Genomic DNA, 21,506 nt, shown 5'->3' on the forward strand with positions numbered 1-21,506 from the left:
GCATGAGGAGGTTTTCCCAAAAGACACCACTTTTTTGAACGAGGATATTATTAAACAGCTGCAGTTGTTATTAAACAGCTGTGTCTTGATTACATTGATGGACAAAAGATAAACTTTTTCATAGCAAGTTGGTTCTACTTAATACAACCATTTCTTCCCCAGCCAACTCTTTACAGTACCTATCTCCTTACCTCTCATTTAAGAAAGGTACTTAAAAGGTTAGAGTATGAGATAAAAGTTCTCAGAGCTAACTGTACATCCTCCTGGGGGACTGATTTTACCCTGCACATAACCACCAAAGAGACAGCCCATGCCCAACTACAGGACCTTGCTTGATCATGCTGAGTTTCAGTTCCATTAAAGAAAGGCTCTTACCAACAATATTGACAAGCATATCCCACTGTCCACCATCATTCGCAGGATTCATAAGCAAATACTGCACCAGCCTACCATCCTCAGGCTCCTTCTTTTGAGCGGTTTCCACAAAAGCATTTAAGAAGAAATAACAACGTTCAACCTAGATAAGAGAAGTTAAATAAAATTAAAGGAAAAGAGAGCTAAAACTTTTATTGGCACTAGCAATACAACAGGAGTTTGGGCCTACCATAGCCCCACCACAGTAGGTATTTTTAAACTAAAGTTGGTAATTAAGTATCAGTATCTGGCTTCATAAGAATATTTAAAGTTTCTTCTTATATTTCTATAGCTACCTTCCAATAGTTTATCCAAAACCGTGCACTGCTTTATTTTGAAACAAAATCTGATATTTAGAGTCTTAATCAATAAATATCTAATGAACACTTTTATGATGTACATTTTAAAAATTAAAAAATTAAGTAAAATTATTTACTGTTTTTCATATAAGTACTGCCCAGAGATGGGAAATTAGGTCCTAGAAAGACCAAATAGCCTAAATAAAGACGGTAAAAGGAGAAATTACTAAAAACTAAATAAAATATTTTAAATAAGTTAAGAAACAAAGAAGCAGTAGGTGAGTCAGTAAGTAGACTTATTTCCTTGCAAAAAAGTAGCCACCTACCAAACAAAAGCAGTTCTGCCTTTGAAGAGTCAACCTTTGATACTTTGGAAATCAGAATAAGTGGTGTCCCATCTATAATGGAAGGCAAACTACAACTGGAAAAGCAAGAAATGAAGAGATAGTCCCTATCAAGGTTGATACTGAAACAAGAATCTTGCAAGATCAGTCCCCTACCTTGTCCCAGAAAAAGAGATAAGATTGACTAAACTCAAATTCTTCAATATTTAATTTTTTCATGAATGGAAGTCTCATAACATTCAGACAAGAAAAGATCCAGCATCGCCCTGAAACAAGAAAGCAAACCAAGAAATTAGACTGAGTGTTCACATAGATTACAACACTGTCCTATCCCTGTTTCCCAAAACTGAATGCATGAGAAGATCTTGAACAATTTAAAACTAAATCAGAAAGAACAGAAAGATTAAAACAACACCAAAACAAGAAAGGTAAGAATTAGTATTTGAAATATATATGCAAAGGCTTAATATCCTTAATATATGAAATAAATCTCTTTACATATCATTTAAAGAATCCAATACAAATCACCTAAGAAAATCACATTAGAAAAAGAAATATGGCTAGAAAGACATGAGCAGAGATCATACATACAGATCATACAGAATACATACTGGCCAAAAAAGATACAAATGGCAAAGAAACATTTTCAAAATGTTAGGTGGGGATACATTATTTTTTAACTGATTACGCCCAGTATTGGGATGGATTTGGGAAACAGCATTATTATACAGTCTGGATAGAGATCTAAGCAGGTACGAAATACCTGAGGGCAATTGGCAATATATGACAAAAGCTTTAAAAAGACCCCACCCTTTAATCTGGAACATACCGTATATGCTTCTATATAAGATGACCCTAACATATGTCAATCCCCAGTCTCCCAAGAGAATTAAAAAGAAAAAGTTGTTGGGATGCCTAGCTGGCTCAATCAGTAGAGCATGTGACCCTTGATCTCAGGGCTGAGAGTTCCAGCCCTGCATTGGGTGCAGAGATTATTTAAAAAATAAAATCTTCGGGGGCACATGGGTGGCTTAATTGGTTAAGCATCCAACTCTTGCTTTTGGATCAGGCCACGATCTCACTGTGAGACAGAGCTCCGTATTGGGCTCTGCACTGGGTGTGGAGCCAGCTTGGAGTTCTTCCCTCTATCTCTGCCCCTCTTCCCTGCCCCTGACCCCTGCACACAGGTTCACACACTCTCTCTCTCTCAAAAATAAACAAATAAAATAAAATCTTTAGGAAAAAAAAAAGAAAAAGTTGTTTAGCTAACTGGATCATACAGACATTAAAAAATAGAGATGAAATAGTAAATGTCCACCTACAACATTTAGTAATTTAAACATATACAGATATTTAAAGTCATGTTAACATTAATAAATTGATGTAGCATTGTTTTCTTCACTTTCACATATGTCATTTTCACACTGATTCACTCTTCACTTGTATCTTGGTATCGTGCTTTTGCCATCATTAAACCCACTCTTACAATTAGAACACACCATCTTTCTTCCATCTATTATGTTTGAGTCACAGCAATGTTTTGAATTCATGCATGATGCTGTTCCTGAAAACTGTTTGCCAGTGCCAATTATACAATCATCTTCTTAACTTCTCTGGTAAGCAGATAATCATGAACTCTACAATGTTACCATTACCTGTACTGATTTAAGTGATCATTGGCCTATTTATAATGATAGCCAACATTTCCATGTGAGGTCCTGTCCTAGGAATATATTATGGTCAAATTTTTCACCTTTTTAAAAAACTGATTCAATCCAATGATCTCTAGAAGCATCCAAAACTCACACAGATTGAGGTCTTTTCAGAGTAAAGTGCTTGCCAAATTGTATTTTACTTCAAAATAAATTGGCCAAGAGTGCTCATTACGAGGATCTCTCTAGGGTAGGGTAACTCTCTCTTTCCTAAAGGAAAATTCAGAAGGAAAAACCCTGACTTCTTTTTTGGGCATAACTTCTTTACTGCTATGAACTTATGTTCATGCTATATTGGTAAGTGAGAAAGGTAGACAGGTTACCTAACAATATGTAAGGTATCCATCTATATTGAACACACACACACACACAGAATAAAGACCTGAAAGAAAAAAATATATACTTGTTGGTATTTTGCAAATATTCTACACTGAAGAACAATAATTTTCTGGGACAAGTGGGTGGCTCAGTTGGTTAGGTGGCCAGCTCTTGATTTCAACTCAGGTCATGATCTCAGGGTGCTGGGATAGAGCCTACAACAGGGTCCACACTCAGAGGGGAGTCTGGCTGAGGATTCTTTCTCCCTCTCCTTCTGCCCTCCCCCTGCCCATGTGCCCCCCTCAAAATAAATAAATCTTAAAAAAAAATAACAATTTTGTAACAAGAAAAAACAATTAAAAATAAGTAACTATAGTGGTTTTGGAAAGTCACTAATGACTTAGCTCTTTACCTTGGGTTTGTCTGGATGCCACCTCTCTTATATTATTATTATAAGTATATTACACTTATATATTATTTATATATATTATATATTATTTCTCAGTAAAGAAAAAACTGGATGAACTGTTAATATGAAAATAAACTACATAGCTCATGTGGTATTGATATCTGTTGTAAATAACAGTGTTACTACAGAATATATAAGATCTGATCTATTCCAGAGGTCACTGAAATCCAGACTATGTAGGGCCACTGTGACATTACTAAATGGATCATCTGTAGCCGGACAGTCCACACCATCCCAAGCACGTCCTACTATGGCAAAACAGTAATTATGTTAAGGTCATGACTTTTTTTTTCCTTAACATTCAAAAACCAATTTTACTGAGGTATAATTTACATACAACAAAATATATCCATATGAAGTGTACACTTTGAGTTCTGACTGGCTCTCAGCAAGGACTGATCTGCTTTCTGTCAAAACGGACTGGGAGTAGGGCACTTGGGTGGCTCAGTCAGTTAAGTGTCTGACTTCAGCTCAGATCATGATCCCAGGATTCTGGGATCGAGCCCCACATCGCGCATTCTGCCCAGTGGGGAGTCTGCTTCTCCCTCTCCCACTTCCCCCACTTGCGCTCTCTCTCTCTCTCAAATAAATAAACAAAATCTTTAAAAAAAAAAAAAAAATAGACTGGGAGGGGCGCCTGGGTGGCTCAGTGGGTTAAGCCTCTGCCTTCCGCCCAGGTCATGATCTCAGGGTCCTAGGATTGAGCCCTGCCATCGGGCTCTCTGCTCAGCGGGGAGCCTGTTTGCCTCTCTCTGCCTGCCTCTGCCTACTTGTGATCTCTGTCAAATAAACATATAAAATCTTAAAAAAAAAAATAGACTGGGAATAATTTTTAAATGGATACACTTTACAAAGTTCTTTTAGTACGATTTTATTGTAAGAATGTCCTCCTTATTTAGATTCCTGGATAACCAATGTTTCACCGGAGCTGTTTTTCTGACAGCAGTGCTAGACAACAAAACAAGAGCTCTTGAGGAGTAAGGCATGAGAACTGAGTATTTTTCTGTATTACAAACTGGTCTACTGGCAGGAAGTGAGCCCATTAGCACATCTGCTCAAACTGCAACCAAAAAGCCTACTTAAAAATAACATCGTGTCTTTTCCATTTCATACATTTGTGTATGGCCTTCAGGGCAAGAACATTTTGGGGAGTTTCTGGATCATGAACATTTTTGCATGGTTCCCTCTGTACCAAAACAAGGTATCTCCAAAACACCAGGCTAAAGTCACCTAACTTCAGGACACCATACAGTGAATTACATTCAAACAGATGACCATGGACTTGTCATTTCAGTGCTTAAAACATACACTATCAAGGCACAGAGGATCAAAATAAGTCACAAGGTGACGTCCTTGGATCTGTCTTTCCCTGTGCCTGTTCTCTGGAAATTTACTTCAAGTTCTTTCAACACAAACTTCTACTCAAGACCACTCTTAAGACATCAAAATGGGGGCGCTGTCAGGAAGGTCCAGTAAAGTGTGCAAGGAGCTGTGAGACCTCACCTGAGCTCTTCTGGTTAGTGACTGGCTTGCCTTCCTGAGTCACAGCGTGCTGGAACACATGCTGGGCACCCTGTACCGTGGCCCTCTTCAAGCAGATGTCCAGCAGGTCGTGCGTGGTCCCGACATTCTGGGCAAGTACGAACTGAGGGTCGGAATTCAGTTTCTGAATCAGAGCAGCTACCTTCTCCGAATTCAGCCCTGTTGGAAAACCAAATGGTATTTCTAACACCAAAAGGAGGTTTTAGAGGGCCGATCCCGGACTCCCACTGCTTGGCTCCAACTTCGGAGGACCGACCATCCGGAGATGACGCTTGCGGCGGCGAAGCCCTTTACTGGCGACCTCCCCCAAGTGCTGTCTCCCTCCAAGACCGCTCCAGCCCGCCCTGAAAGCTCCATTCCCGCTTTCGCCCCCGGTCCCAGGCCCGGTACTCTCTCAGCCGCCGGGCCTCCAGGGCCCAGCTTGAGCACCCCCCAGAGAGGACCCCGCTAGGGCCTCGGCGGGGAAGAGCTACGCCTCACCCGCGTTGTTCATGGTGGCCACGCCGCCCGGCTGGGGACCGGTAGCTTCGGGGTTCTTAGGGGGAGCACCGGGGTTACACGCGGCTCGCTGCCTCAGCGGCCGGACCTGCCTGCCACTCGCACTCGGAGCGCCGGAAAGAGAGACCCGGCTCGGTGGCGGCGGAGGGCTGAGGCCCAGAGAAACGGGGTCCGCGGAGGGACAAAACTCCCCCTCGCGTTGCTGAGTCAGCGCCGTCTGTGCTGGCCCCGCCCAGGGGAGGGGCGACCGGGCGGGCTCACGACGCGGTCGGTTCCGCCCGCGCCCCTGCCCCGCCTCGGCGCGGCAGTGAGTGGGCCCCACGGGACCACGGCTTCCTGGCCCACCCTGCTCCCGCTTCCTAGCTGCCGGAGTGGCTGCGCGGTTCCGTGCTGGGCCCGGACCCCAATACTCTGGCCTTGGGGACGGGACCCAGTAAGCCTTTCCAGAAGCCTTTAGGGCGCCCGAGGCAGCGGGGTGGAGGGGAGGGGCTGCATAATTAAGCGCAGGTTTAGGATCAGTTGACTGTCTTTCACACGCACACACACAGAATGTTCCCAAAGGCTCTTCCTGTAGGCATCCTTTGCTGACCATTCACCGCATTTTCGATGGCAACTTGTTGCTTGGATTCTAGTCAGAACCAAGTTCTTGTATTTGAGGGAAAATTGGAAGCAAGCTCTTTCCCACCCACTCGGGAGCTACTACCACGGTTCTACAAACATACATCTGCTCGTTTCAAGAAAACTACCTATTCTGGGCTTCAGGGAGTCAGTGAATGTTTCCTGCTTAGCCCAGCATGTGCTGGGGCTTAACTAAGGGGAATGACAGAGGTCTGTCCTCCTCATTAACCGTGGATCGCCAAACCCTCTCCAAAACCTGCCAGTGAGCATCCCTATCCTCTCCGCAGGCTTTAGGGATAACTCAGATGTTTTAGAAGGCTTTGAGATTTCGAAGCCCTGTTATATTGTCTTTCGTGCTCTGAAATTCTGTCTTTAATAAGATGTTGAATCTGCTACTCAGAAGTGTGAGAGTCTATTGTGGAACCCGGAACCTAGGTCTTCGATTGAGAATCATGACTGGCTCTAAGGAACCCTATTATCTCAAAAGATCCACACTCAGGTACTAGTTGAGAAGTACAATCTCTATGTCCCTACAGAGACATAGCTAAAGTTTGGGGATATGACATAACTGTCTCCAACAGAACACATCCTATTTTGAGATGCTTCTGATGTCCGAAGAAAAGGGACAGACTGAAGTTATGCTGAAAGAAAGCCATTGGTCCTTTCACAAAACGATGTCCAAGCACCCTGCCCAATTCGACTTACAAAATTTTATTCAATGTCTTACAAGGTACCAGGCACAGAGCAAGCTGCTGATGATACCAAGACCCACAAAGCTTAGGCTAGCCCTTAAGAAATTCACAATATGGTGGGGAGGATATAAAATAACTTTTAGACAATCTGTACTAGCATACCAGTAGTACTGTAGTACCAGTGAGGAGAGAGCTGTGAATTAGGGATAGAAGTGCCTGAAAAAGAGATGATGAGTGAGCATGATCTTAGAGTGATGAGATTTTAGAAGACAAAACCAACCAACCAACCAAACAAACAAACCAAAAACAGAGGAAGGGCACACAAGGCACCAGCAAAGACACAGAACATTAAAGCACATGGCAAGAACTTGTTAAAGAAACTGTGCATCATAGTCTGATGTGGTTAAGAACAAAGAAGGTGTCGAGATCAGGGGCGAGGTATAGAGCTGGAAAGGTGCGTTTGGTCAGGATATGAAGGCTTTTATATGCCATGCCCCAGCATCTGTAGTTTATCCTATGGTTAACTGGAAGAATTGGCTTTTAAATAAAGAAGCAATATGCTTAATTCTGTGTAATGAAAGAAACCCAATGGCAATGAGGAGGGTGATGTAGAGGGGAGAGATTCTGAAGTTAGAGAAACTAGTTAGGAAGCTGTTCCAGTAGTGCCTTTGACAGACGATCCTTAAACTGAGGAAAGGGAAGAGACGCTGACAATCTGGAAAGTTTTCAGTTGAATGAGAAGCTGGATGGCGGTGTCTTTAACCCAGAGAGGGAATACAGGAAAATAGACGTTTGGGAGTATGTGAGCAGGGAGATAATGAATCCAGTTTGGGCCTTGGCAAGTTTGGGGCACCCACAGGACCCCCAAGAACAGGAGGACAGGAGTTGAATGAAAAGATGTCTACAGATTAAATAAAACATTCCAGTCTTGGAGCCATGATAGTCAACGAGGTTGGCAGAGGGAAAGAGTAAAGCAAAAAAGGATCGAGGACCAAGCATAGTGCCCTGGGTGGCACCATGCAGCTTTGTTGGGTGTTTGAGGCACAAGGGTGCCAGGCTGAGTGGGGGGAATAGGACCTGAAGCCCAGTCCAAGCTCTGCTTGCCAAGCCACGGCCCCTGGCCCAGGGCTGTGCTCAGAGTATGGGGCAACTTTTATTGTTTATTACAAGGAAGCCATATTGGGGTACCATTAACTCTAGAAACAGCAACATTTAAGGAACGGGTAAAGACAGAGGAGCCCGCAGGAAAAGACAGAAAGAGCAGACAGAGAGATAGAGGAAGACATGGAGTGTTATGTCTTGGAATCTAGGAGGGCAATGAGAAGATGGCGAAGGGGACTGAAAGCTTCAGGAAAGTCTGGCAACTGGATCATGGGTGAGCTTAGAGAGGAGAACCACACTGCAGGAAGCGGAGAGGGAAGAACTAGCAAGGAAGCTCTTTGGGGAGAAAAGGAAAACGTGTCCACTAGGAGGATGAAAGGCAGGAACCAATAGAGATGCCAGATGCCAGAAGGGTATAATGGCTAGAGTAAGAACCCAGAAAAAGAGGAGGGATGGAATCACTGGGGAAGGTGGAGGGGCCAGTTTTGCAGCCAGTGCCACCCTTTGCATGCCAGTGATTACATTTCCCCACCCCATGCCCAGAGATTCCTATCAACACTTTGCCAGGTCTCTTACTCTGCCCTCGTTGTCAGGGTGGTACCCTTAGTACCAGCTTTCCACTCAGCAGCTCACACCCATGTATCCAGCCCCCGTGTGAGTACAGAGATGGAATGCAGAAGAAAACTGGTTTCCCAGTGGGTTCACCCCAAATGACCTACCCAGCAACACATTTCCCCAAGAATAGAATTTTTAGGACCTACCCCTCTAACTCTGTCCAGAAGAGATGTTGTTGGGCTCGGTGACACCTCATAGAACAAAGCAAGCAGAAACAATTCTAGTAGGAAGTCCCCAATATTAGCAAAGAAAATCTTTATAAATCCTGTGAAGTGGGGCCACCTGTCATTGTAGATGTGCCAACCGCCTGTTGCTTCCACGGGTTCTCCCCAGTTAAAGCAAACAAGACCAGTCTCAAGGCAAATTCTGTGTCCTTGCTCTCCATTCTGTGCTGTCCACCGGTCTTTGACATATGTTGGTCACCTGCTTCTACTTTGATGGAAAAGACCAGATTTTTATGTTGGGTGGAATTCTGGATTAGGATGTAACCCAAGTATTCTACATTTAAATGTTGTCCTAGTTGAACCCTCCTCACTGTTGGTGGGAATGCAATCTTCTGCAGCCACTCTGGAAAACAGTATGGAGGTTCCTCAAAAAGTTGAACATAGAGCTACCCTACATTCCAGCAACTGCACTACTGGGTATTTACCCCAAAGATACAAATGTAATGATCCGAAGGGACACCTGCACCCCAATGTTTATAGCAGCAATGTCCACAATAGCGAAACTATGGAAAGAATCCAGATGTCCATTGACAGGTGAATCCATAAAGAAAATGTGGTACACACACACACACAAGAATATCATGCAGTCATCAAAAAATGAAATTTTGTCATTTGCAACGACATGGATGGAACTAGCGGGTATTATGCCAAGAGAGCTAAGTCAATCAGAATCAGACAATTATCATATGATCTCATGGATATGTGGAATTTCAAAAACAAAACAGAGGATCGTGGGGAAGAGAGGAAGAAATAAAATGAGATGAAACCAGAGAGGGAGACAAACCATAAGAGACTCTTCATCATAGGAAACAGAAGATTGTTAGAGGGGAGGGGAGTGAAGGAATGGGGTAACTGGGTGATGGACATTAAGGAGGGCATGTGATATAATGAACACTGGATATTATATAAGACTGATGAATCACAGACTGCACCTCTGAAACCAAGAATACATTATATGTTAATTAATTGAATTAAAATTTTAAAAATAAATAAAAATAAGATAATAAATAAATAAATGTTGCCTTAATTAACGCTGAGATTTGCTTTGATCAGGAAGCCTTCTGATAGTTCATCAAACCTGACAGTAAGCTTCTGAGGTCACATTTTGTGCTCAGCTGGGCCAAATTCAGCTCCTAGATGTATTACTTGGCCTGCATGGTGTTTTAAAATTTTTGAGCCAATATTTAGAATCGAGAGGTTTTGCATACAAATCGGGACTACTGGCTTCTTTTGAAAATATTGTTTCCCCACGATAGTCATTTCTCTATCAAAAGTGAAAAATACTGTTTCCCAATGGTAGTCGTTTCTCTATCAAAAGTGGGGGGAAAAAACTACAAGTGAAGGGATCCCATATAAACTTCTTTATATCAAGCTTGCTTCACTCATTTATATGTATTACATTTATTAAGTTTGAGTTTTTCATCCCCTAATTTTGGGTGACCTAGGTGCAGTTTGGGAGGACTACTTCTCTCCTTCTATACCCCTGCCTATACTTGCCTCCCTGAGATGAGTAATGTCAACAGGAGGGGACTCGGATAGGGCTTTCAGATATTGAATCTTGGGACTCTTAGGGCCCAAAGGAGCCAGTATCCCTTCACTACACTTTTCCTCCAGACATACCCATCTGAGTACAGGTAACTGACAACTTCAGGACTTCTACCTTCCCTGCCATTCCCAAACTCCATGTAGGCTTAATCTAGCCCTGCTACTCACCTTCAGATTCAAAGTTGACAGCAGTTGTAAATCATGTCAGTGCCTTTTTTTTTTTTTTTTTTTTGGAAACATTGTCCATGTTCTAAAACAACATTGTTGTATCAGCCATATTATACCTTCCTCTGGATATGTTGTTTCTGCCACTCCCTCGCTGTTCTGGATGCTAGCTACTCACATAGCATTCCAGGCAGAAGGACACACAGCATACGCAAAGACAAAGAGGCACGAATGGGTTTGAGTGTGATTTAGAAAAAGTGAGAAAGTCTGGTCAAGTTTCATGAGTATTTTATTGATACAAATTTGAAATAGTTCATGATAAACTATCAATAACACCTTACTGCATGCACAAAATGTGAAGCAATGTGAAGCCTTCACAATGTTTAACATTTGTTAGAAAGGACATACTTTCAAAGCTGGTGGTGGCTAAGTCAATCAGAAAGTACTTGTGTAGAAAGAAAGGAAGGAGGAAAGAAAGAAAGGGAGGGTGGGAGGGAGAGAGAAGGAGGGAGGAAAGAAAGGGAGAGAGAAAGAAAAAGAAAGAGAGAGGGGAAGGAAGGAAAGAGGGGAAAAAAGAAAAAGAGAGAGAGGAAGGAAGGAACAAATGAACGAACGAACTACTTTTGCTGTTGCCACACGGCGGAGCCATTTTAGCTAGTAAAATAGTATCCTCCCTGCAATAAATTTACATTTATCACAAAATAGTCTTGCTAAATACTGCTTCTAAATAGTCTTGAATTATGGATGTTTTTAACCTTGTGTGAAGTTTTCAGGAACGTATGTATCCCTTGTGTAAAATTTAACTGTGCTAGAATTTGGTGTGACAAGAGTAAATGATAGGGAGAAAGAAGACATATAGGTGTAAGAAATAAGGTTGGACAGATTGTTTATAGACAGACTGTGAAGCCCTTTGAAGGCCATGCATCTTTTATTCATGGAGATATTACTATATCCACAAAATTCCCCTATAGGTAGCAAGGAGAATGGGAGAAAATTATCTTCAAGTAATATTGCCCGTAAAGGCAATAGGTTAGTATTATATTTATCCCAAATATTTCATTTTCCTCTTTTCCTTCCTTCCTTCCTTTCACTTATTCAACAACTTATTGAACTATCTACTATTTGGCAGCAACTACACGAAGCACCTGAAATACAAAAATGAATAAGACATTTGTCCCTGATCTTCAGGAGCTTCAATCTAGTAGAGAAAATAAAAAATAAAACCAATCATTATTTTTTGACTAATGCAAAAAATATTCAGTGAGTACTTACTTGTGTGTGTGTGTGTCAGGCACTGTGTTAGATGTAGAAATATACAGGAAAGACAGACAGACAAGATTCCTGCCTTCCTGGTGTCTACATTCTACTGCAGGAGACATAATAAAGAAATGCAGATAATTTCAATAGCGATATAAAGAAAATAAAACATGATGTGAGAGCGACAGTTCAGAGATACCGATAGCATCAATAGCCCATCTGAGGAAGTGACCATTTGGACTGAGCCTGAATGGCAATGAAGAGCTGGCCCTGTGAGGATTTCTGGGGAAAAGTAGCAAGAAAAGGGAAAAGCAAGGCCAAGCACTTCAGTATAGAAACGAGCAGCAGTCAACAAGGCCAGAAAGAACCCAGCTTCCTCCTGGCGCCAGGATCTGCCACCTCCCGTGTTAGTACCATTCTTGGCCTTTTCCCCCCTCATGCTTCCTTGTTCAAGTCCAATGGGGGAAAGTCTGGTATTTTCTTCCTTCCTTCTAAGAGTTAAAACCATCTTTCTGGACGTTTCTGGCAAATTTCACCCTGAATTATACTGTCCACAATGAGGTCATGTGCTTTCTCCTGAACAGGTCATTGGCTAAGGGAGGGGGATTTATCCCCTATGTCCATCTGTCGGGTCTATCCCTGGTGCAATACTCAATTCCCCAAATTGTATTTCTTCTCCTGAGTGCAGGATGGGTGGGATGGCTGTGGGATGTCAACCTGCCCACTGCACCAGTAAGATGTTCAGATTTTATTCTAAGTGCAATGGAAAGGAGTGAAGAAACATGTTCTGGTTTATGTTTTTAAGGATACACTGAAGATATATGTAACACACTAAATTATAAAATAATATTAAAATTATACAAAGAATTCCTAACTATTAGTAGGAAAGAGATAAACAACTTAATAGAAAAATAGGGGCGCCTCAGTGGCTCAGTCAGTAAACATATGATTCTTGATTTCAGCTCAGGTCATGATCTCAGGGTTGAGAGATCGAGCCCCATGTCGGGCTCCAATGTGCAGCAAAATCTGGTAATCATCGTTTTAACATTTCCTTCTTTTAGTTAATAATACATTATAGAGCTTTTCCCTTGTAAAATCATACAGATCAATATGACTATTTTCAATTATTAGAGTATTTCATTGTACGGGTGTAGTATTATTTGTTTAACCAATCCCCTGTTTATGCCATTTCAATCATTTTTTTTAGGTTCCTGCATGGAAATCTGTGTTGAGTCCCTCATGATGTCCCCTGTGGGGCTCTGTGCTAGGTGCGGAGCTGGCTTAAGATTTTCTCTTTCCCTTTCCCTATGCCCCTCCTCCCACCTTCCTGTTTTCCCTGTATTTAAAAAAAAAAAAAAGGCAAAATAGACGTTTCACCCAAAAAAGAAGCATGACTAGCAAATAAACAGTCATGGTGGAAATGGAAAATAAAATTGTGATAAGATGCCACTTAATACATAGACAGGAAAAAATTTTAAAGGCAGACATTAAAAATACTGGTGATGATTCTTATAGCTTGTGAAAGTATAAATTAATATTGCCCCTTTGAAGACAATTGTCAATATTTATAAAGTTAAAGTCACATGCACTCTATAACCCAGCAACTTTATTCTTTGGTGTATTTTCTAATGTATGTTCATACCATCCAGTATGGTAGCCACTAGCCACTTGTGGCTGTTTAACTTTAAATTAATTACAGTTAAATTAAATAAAAAATCTAATTTCTCAGTTGTAGTAGTCGCATTGGATAGTATAGATATAGAACATTTTCATCATCACAGTGAGTTGTGTTGGACAGCCCTGCCCTGGAGAAATTCTTGCATATGTGCACTAGAAGTCATAGTCAAGATCATTTATCTGAGCATTGTTGGTGATTGCATAGCACCTGGAAGAATTCCAACAGTCCATCAACAGGAATTTGCATGAATTGTGACACATTTGTAAAATGGAACACTACACAGAAGTGAAAATCAACATAGATAAAATTCAGAAACATGATGTTGAGTGCAAAAAACAAACTGCAAAGCAAATGGCATGTAAATCTAAAGATTCAATAACAAGCAAACTTAATGCATTGTTTAGAGATGCCTGCATGGGAAAAGAATTAAAACACAAAACAAAACAAAGGAAGGGACCCGGCTGACTCCGCTGGTAGAGCATGGGAGTCTTGATTTAGGGATCGTGAGTTCACTGGGTATAGAGATTACTTAAAGTAAAATCTTTTTTAAATTTTTTTAAAAACATGGGGCACCTGGGTGGCTCAGTGGGTTAAAGCCTCTGCCTTCGGCTCAGGTCATGATCCCAGGGTCCTGGGATCGAGCCCCGCATCGGGCTGTCTGCTCAGCAGGGAGCCTGCTTCCTCCTCTCTCTCTCTCTCTGCCTGCCTCTCTGCCTACTTGTGATCTCTGTCTGTCAAATAAATAAATAAAATCTTTAAAAAAAAAAAAAAGAAAAGAAAAGAAAATTTTTTAAAAAACAAGGGAAAATTAAACACCATATTCAGGATAGTGTTTACCTTTGGGAAAGAGACACAGTCTGCTTCAAAGTGATAGGCAGTATTTTATTTCTTACACTGGAGGCTGTTCACTTTATTTATTATACCTAATTTTACACATTATCTATAATTTTATGTATATGAAATATTTCTTCTTAAAAAAACTACTCTAGGGGCCCCGGGGTGGCTCAGTCCATTAAACAGCCTACTTTGACTCAGGTCATGATCTCAGGGTCCTGGTTTTGAGCCTGAGTTGGGCTCCCCACTCAGCAGGGACTCTGCTTGTCCCTCTCCTTCTGCTTCTGCTCCTCCCCCAGCTAATGATCTCTCTGTCTCTCTCTCAAATAAATTAATAAAATCTTTTAAAAAATTACTCTAGCTGTAGTGTAAATGATGGACTGAAGAGAGACAGCAAGGTAAGCAAGAGACCTGCTAGGTGACAAGAATTTGATCAGGCAAAAAGTGAATGGTGGCTTGGATCCAGGAGGCAGCCATAGAGAAGAAAAAGCATTGGCTATATATGGGATATATTTCAGAGGCTAATCACCCAAGCCCTAACCCTAAGTCCGATCCTAACCTTTATGCTCTGGTAGAGGTTTGCACATGTAAAGTAGAGCTCGCAAGAGGAATATCTAAGTCAGACTGGGAGCTTTAGGAAAAGCTTCTTGGAAGAGATGACAGATCATCTGAGTTTGGGACAATCACACATGCCTTAAGTGATGACTGAGGAAAGGCATTCCAGGTGGGTGTAATGACTTATAAAAAGATTTTAAGGCAACAAGTGCTGTTCGGGAACTGAGGACATTGAGCACACGGCTAGAACTAAGAAATGGCAGGAGTCAAACATGGAGGACAAACTGTGCCTCCTGAGGGATTGAGACCTTATTCTGAAAATGCAGGAAAACTGCCTCCATTTTTCTTTCCCTTTGCCAGAGAGAGAGGAAATCCCTGTGAACAACAAAAGAAGGCACCAATACAATGCTCTGAGTGAATCTAGCTATGGGGAGGTCTTGATCAGGCTATTCTAAAAATGCTTCTCTTTGTACTAATCATTTTTTACAAAATGATCACCAAAACCTATATTTTGTGGAATCACAAAAAGAATGAAATGAAGAGGAAAGAAAAAAAAAAAAAAGCAAATAGAAGAGAAAATGACAGAGATGAAAAAGAAGAAATTGGATCTGAAAGAACATAATTAAATACCATTGGGAGAAGAAATAAACCTGGCCAACAGACACATGAAAAGATGCTCAACATTACTCATCAGGGAAATACAAATCAAAACCACAATGAGATACACCTCACTCCTTTCAGACTGGCTAAAATTAACAACACAGGAAACAACAGGTGTTGGCGAGGATGCAGAGAAAGGGGAACCCTCTTACGCTGCTGGTGGGAATACAAGCTGTACAATCATTCTGGAAAACAGTATGGAGGTTCCTTTAAAAAGTTAAAAATAGAGCTACACTTCGACCCAGCAATTGCACTAGGTATTTATTCAAAGGATACAAATATACTGATTTGAAGGGACACATGCACCCTGATGTTTATAAGAGCATTATCAACAGTAGCCTAATTATGGAAAGAGGCTACATGTCCATCAATTGATGAATGGATAAAGAATTTGTGGTATATATATATATATATATATATATATATATATATATATATATATATATGATTTGCAATGATGTGGATGGAGCTAGAGTGTTTTATGCAAAGCAAAATATGTCAGTCAGAGAAAGACAAATACCATATGATTTTTTTTTTTTTTAAGTGATCTCCACAGCCGATGTGGGGCTCGAATCCATGACCCTGAGATCAAGAGTCTCACACTCCACTCACTGAGTCAGCCCAGTGCCACCATATGATTTCACTCATGTGGAATTTAAAAAACAAAGCAGGGGCGCTTGGGTGGCTCAATCACTTAAGCATCTGACTCTTGATCTCAGGATTATGAGTTCAAGCCCTGTGTTGGGTATGGAGCCTACTCAAAAAAAAGAAAAAGAAAAAGAAAAAGAAAGTAAGAAGCAAAACAGATGACCATGGGTGGGGGGCAGGAAGAAAGAGAGGCAGACTGTAGGACAGATTCTTAACTACAGAGAACAGAGAACTACAGATTCTTAACTACAGAGAACAAACTGGAGGGAAACGGGCAGAGGTGCCAGGATGAGTTAACTGGGTAATGGTGATTAAGGGGGGCACTTGTGGGGAACACTGGTGTTATGTACACATGGTGAATCACTAAATTCTACTCTTGAAGGCAGTATTACACTGTATGTTAACTAACTAGAATTTAAATTAAAAACTTGAAACAAACAAAAATGACATAAAAAAAATAATAAATACATAAATACACCACTAAGACCATAGATCCTTGTTTCCTTTTAAGAATGTTGTTAGACTGGTTTCCCTTAAACCCGTAAAGAACAAAACCAGAGCTTTCTGTAATTCTTCTTTTGTTCGTGAACTGCATTCTTCACTGTCTGAAGCAAATACTGGAGTGTTTTAATTATGGCATTTTTGGCCTCTCTTAAGAGGCTCTTTTTGAGGTGCATAAAAAGCGTCAAATGAAAAGGATTAAAAAAAAGTCTCAGAAAAAAAAAATCTCAGAAATAAAGTTAACACGTAGGAGTTGATGACCCAAAAGCAATGTGTATCCTTTGTAAAATTTGTAAAATTTATAAAATATAAATATATTTTATATGAAATAAAACATAAATTTAAATATAAATATATTTTATAAAAAATATAAAATATATAAAATATCTTTTATAGATATCCTTTATAAAATTGGACCCTTTCCAATGTGTATCCTTTATAAAATTTGTAAAATTTATAAAATATAAATATATTTTATATGAAATAAAATATAAATTTAAATATAAATATATTTTATAAAAAATATAAAATATATAAAATATCTTTTATAGATATCCTTTATAAAATTGGACCCTTTCCAATGTGTATCCTTTATAAAATTTTTCATTTGATTTTAATTTTTATACCTCATCTTATTTTTCTTTCATTTAATTTTCTTTCTTCCCTAATCCAAGAAGAATAATTCATCAGATAAGAGTAAAACTGAGCACATTCATGGGGCAAACGAAAAAACTAAAAAAAGACAACATGCCTCTCACCCTGAAAGTGAGTGAAAAAAAACTGGTCTCTCTTTTTACGACTAAAAAAAAAAAATGTTTCTTAAAAGCCATCAAATAGAAAACCTGATTTTTTATGTAAAATAAGAAAGGCAGCATGGAGTTAAGAAGCCAAGGTTTGAAGTCCATTAACTCTGGTTTTAGTCCCAACTCCTATTTATAGGCATAAACAATAATTTAAACTGAGTGTCCATTTCTTGTTCTGAAAAGTAGGGTAGCAATTGTAATTCCCAAAACTTAGCGAGCGCTTACTATCCCACGATCTTATACTGGAAAAGCCTTTGTTTCTACATTTCCTCATTTACAAAATGGGCATGGTGATAGAAGGCACCTGATAATTCATGGTAAGGATTAAATGAGCCGAGAGGTTAGGTAACTTGGACATCATCACATAGCTAGTGAAGAAGTAGAGTTGGGATTTACCCCCATGTAGTCTGATTCCAGAAACTATATATGTAAGCTCATGAGATATAAGGGGCGCCTGGGTGGCTCAATCGGTTAAGCATCTGCCTTCGGCTCAGGTCATGATCCCAGGGTCCTGGGATCAAGCCGCACAGTGGGCTCCCTGCTCAGTGGGGAGCCTTATTCTCCCTCTGCCTGCTGCTCTCCTTGCTTGTGCTCTCCCTCTCTCTCTCTCTCAAATAAATATAAAATCTTAAAAAAAAAAAAGGGGGGGGGGAGAGATAATGTAAATGAAAGCATTTTGAAACTGAAGTACTTTAGACATGTCAGCCTAAACAATAAGCATGCAGATTTATAAATTGTTGTGTGTCATATGTCATTTTTCAATTTGCAACAAAGGAACCATTGTGGATATTCTGTTTGTGGATGGTTCAGGTTTATGGGTGCTTTTGTTCTAGGCTTTGACAAATGGGATATTATCAGGATATTTGTCTTAGACATTTACATATGCAGCTGTTACTTTTTACACCGGCCCATTTTAATTTGTCTGATATAGGTAGAAAATCATGCGGGGCGCCTGGGTGGCTCAGTGGGTTAAGCCTCTGCCTTCCGCTCAGGTCATGATCCCAGGGTCCTGGGATCGAGCCCCACATCAGGCTCTCTGCCCAGCAGGGAGCCTGCTTTTCCCTCTCTGTCTGCCTGCCTCTCTGCCTACTTCTGCTTACTTGTGATTTCTCTCTGTCAAATAAATAAATAAATAATCTTAAAAAAAAGAAAGAAAGAAAGAAAATCATGAAGACCACACAACAAGACAAAAATGGATCAATGACAGAAGCTTTACCTGGATGATTGATAGCATTGTAGAATCATAAAACACGTCACACCTGCATTTAGAGTAATAGAAGATATTATACAGAAATCTTTAGCCCAAATATAAACTTGTTAATAAATCAGTAAATATTTTCTTAAAAACAAATATGACACATCTCAAATTGGGCAAAGTCCTTTAGACTGGTGATTTCCAAGTGAGCCAAGTTTGTTATTAAACACTTTTATGAGTACCATAACTATAAAATTCAGGAATTCAAGGCTATGCTGCTTTAGCAGAAGCAAAGTTTATATCCTCTTTGGCGGAATGTTTTCAATTATGCCCTTGAGCAGCCTATAAAGCCTACAAATGTAAGCTAGAGTGAAACATGACCCATTTGGGACTGAGAATCTGTTGTAGAAGAAACACACAGTTTGCAAAATGCCATACAAGGAGGTGGTGAGGCCTCCCAAGAGGTGTTTCATTATCAGTCATTTTCATATGAGGACTCCCAGGATCTTAGAGATTATCTTTGGGTCTAGAACCTCAGTCTGGAATCTCTGGAAGACTATGGGACATCCCGGAGCTGAGTAGCTCATTAGCGCCAGAGCAAGAAGGGAGGCAGGGGTGTTTTCTGAAGCAACTGTTCATACATCTGGTAGCTTCACGTACAACTGGTAGCTCAAACTTTTCCATGAGCAACGTTAAATATACACAGCAGAATTGCATTACAAACTACAGGAAAGCAATTACCTCCTTTAGCACCAATCAGGTTGGATGATACAAGTGGGTTTGGCTCTAAGACTCAAGGATGAAGTTCCAAAGTAAGGCAAACATTGATTATCATCAACATCCTTGGAAATTCACTGGGGAAGTGTTGCTTCAGGGACCCAAACACCTCCTCTGAACAAACACAGCAGAGAAGGTTTTCCTTCCAGAACAGGAAGAGATGGCTGTCTCTTTGGTTGGGAACCAAAGTAAGTAGCTGGCTTGCATTCAGGAGCCGTGTTGTAAGAAAAGTGCACATCCTTGGACACTAGACTCGTCCTCCGCTCATGAGATGCTCATGCTTTAAGAATCATGAGGGAACTCGTTGATTCTCCTTCTCCTCTTCTGCTCATATCAGGCCACATGTTCTTTGACTCAAATGGCTGCCCTCTCACAGTACTTTCCCACTGTTATCTCTCCCTGACTTCCATCCTCTCTCCCTCCTTCCTCACCCCTACCCCCCCCCTTTTCTTTGCCCATTATTCACTCCCTCCCTCCCTATCTCTCTGTATCTACCTTCAACTTGAATTAATTCAATTAGTGTCACTAATAGGGATTAAATCAGTCCATGGATGTTTGTTCCTACCATGTAAGAAGGACTGTGCAAGTCAGTTGTTAATGTAAAGGTAACTTTTCCTGGTGGTTAAAAATTCAGAAACCATACCACCTGGGGCTAAATCTGGTTTTGCCCCTAATAAGCTGTGTGACTCAAGGCGCACATGACTTAAATTTCTCTGCGCCCTAGTTTTCCTCTCCTATAAAATGGGTATGATAAAAATAGGACCCTTGCTGTGTGGTTTTTATGAGGATTAAATGAAATGTAATATATTTCAGGTGCTTAGGACAGAACAAGGCAAGTATGTATAGGGTGTAACTATTGTTATGTGATGTGCCTGTCTTGAGGTCACTCAGAGAACTCAATTTTGACAATTCCAAGTCATTCTGTGTGCTAGTTTAATTTCTCATCTTCTGTCTTCCTTCTTCCTGGCATATTTCTGAGGCAAAAGGACTGAATGAGTGTCCTGGACAGAATTGAAAGCAATTGTCGGGGCGCCTGGGCGGCTCAGTGGGTTAAAGCCTCTGACTTCGGCTCAGGTCATGATCTCAGGGTCCTGGGATCCAGCCCCGCATCGGGCTCTCTGCTCTGCAGGGAGTCTGCTTCCCCCCCACCCTCTCTCTCTCTGCCTGCCTCTCTGCCTACTTGTGATCTCTTTCAAATAAAATAAAATAAAATAAAACGAAAGCAATTGTAATACTTTACATAGAATCCAAAAGCAGGTGATAGGAGGGGTGACTCGTTACTAGCTGTGTGACCTTGGATAGATCGCTTCGACCTTCTGAACTTGAGTGTTTCCGGTTGCAAGTCATACAGGAAGACAGCCCTATCTGTGTCCCAGGGTGGCTGTGAGGATCAAACAAGATCTATGTGAAAATGTTTCCTAACTGTAAGGCAGCTTGAAAGTGTAAGAAATTGTTACTAATAACCATAATTTAAACAAAGCCTAAAGCTATTGTTGTGGCTAAAGAGAGCGTCTGAAGAAATAAAGTCAGATATTTTCTGAATTTCCACAGCAATACTTGACTGTGGGAATCTGTCGGCAGGGATGCCAGAGTCCCCAATTTTTTCTTTACATGTGCGCAATTCTCTGAAAACTCAGATTTTGGGGAATTTTCGATAGTGTCCTCCGTGTTTTCCAGTATTCTGTCAATGAAAACTCCCCATGCTCTAAGTTGTTTGTTCTAGAATAACCTTGGTGTTGCAGAGATAGGCTCTTGAGGAAAGATTACCTGAGTGTTCAAGAATTTGCGATTCATTATGAGTTTTATGTTCTATAGTCACTGGCATGAGATTAAATATTATTCGGATTTTTTAGAGAGACAAGTTAATTTTTTTCTGACTTGCCTTACTGCTGCCCTATTCCTTTTTTTTAATAGAGATTTTTATTTATTTATTTGACAGAGACACAGTGAGAGAGGAAACACAAGCAAGGGGAGAGGGTAAGGGAGAAGCAAGCTTCCTGCTGAGGAGGAAGCCCAATGTGGGGCTCGATCCCAGGACCCTG

General features: G+C 40.7%; 1 protein-coding gene across 1 annotated transcript in view; it reads right to left on the reverse strand.

The window, feature by feature from the left end:
• BLMH (bleomycin hydrolase) overlaps window positions 1–5,802 on the reverse strand; it is a 54,546-nt gene extending 48,744 nt beyond the window's left edge. Inside the window, exons 1-4 of the mRNA XM_059148139.1 lie at window positions 5,579–5,802; window positions 5,060–5,257; window positions 1,214–1,323; window positions 376–517 (exon numbers count right to left, since the gene is read on the reverse strand). Of these exons, the coding sequence (XP_059004122.1) occupies window positions 376–517; window positions 1,214–1,323; window positions 5,060–5,257; window positions 5,579–5,591 (463 nt within the window). The 5' untranslated portion in view covers window positions 5,592–5,802. The remainder of the gene's footprint in view (window positions 1–375; window positions 518–1,213; window positions 1,324–5,059; window positions 5,258–5,578) is intronic.
• Between the last annotated feature and the right edge of the window lie 15,704 nt (window positions 5,803–21,506).

Source organism: Mustela lutreola, chromosome 15 (genome assembly GCF_030435805.1).
Source record: "Mustela lutreola isolate mMusLut2 chromosome 15, mMusLut2.pri, whole genome shotgun sequence".
Classification (NCBI taxonomy): Eukaryota; Metazoa; Chordata; class Mammalia; order Carnivora; family Mustelidae; genus Mustela; species Mustela lutreola.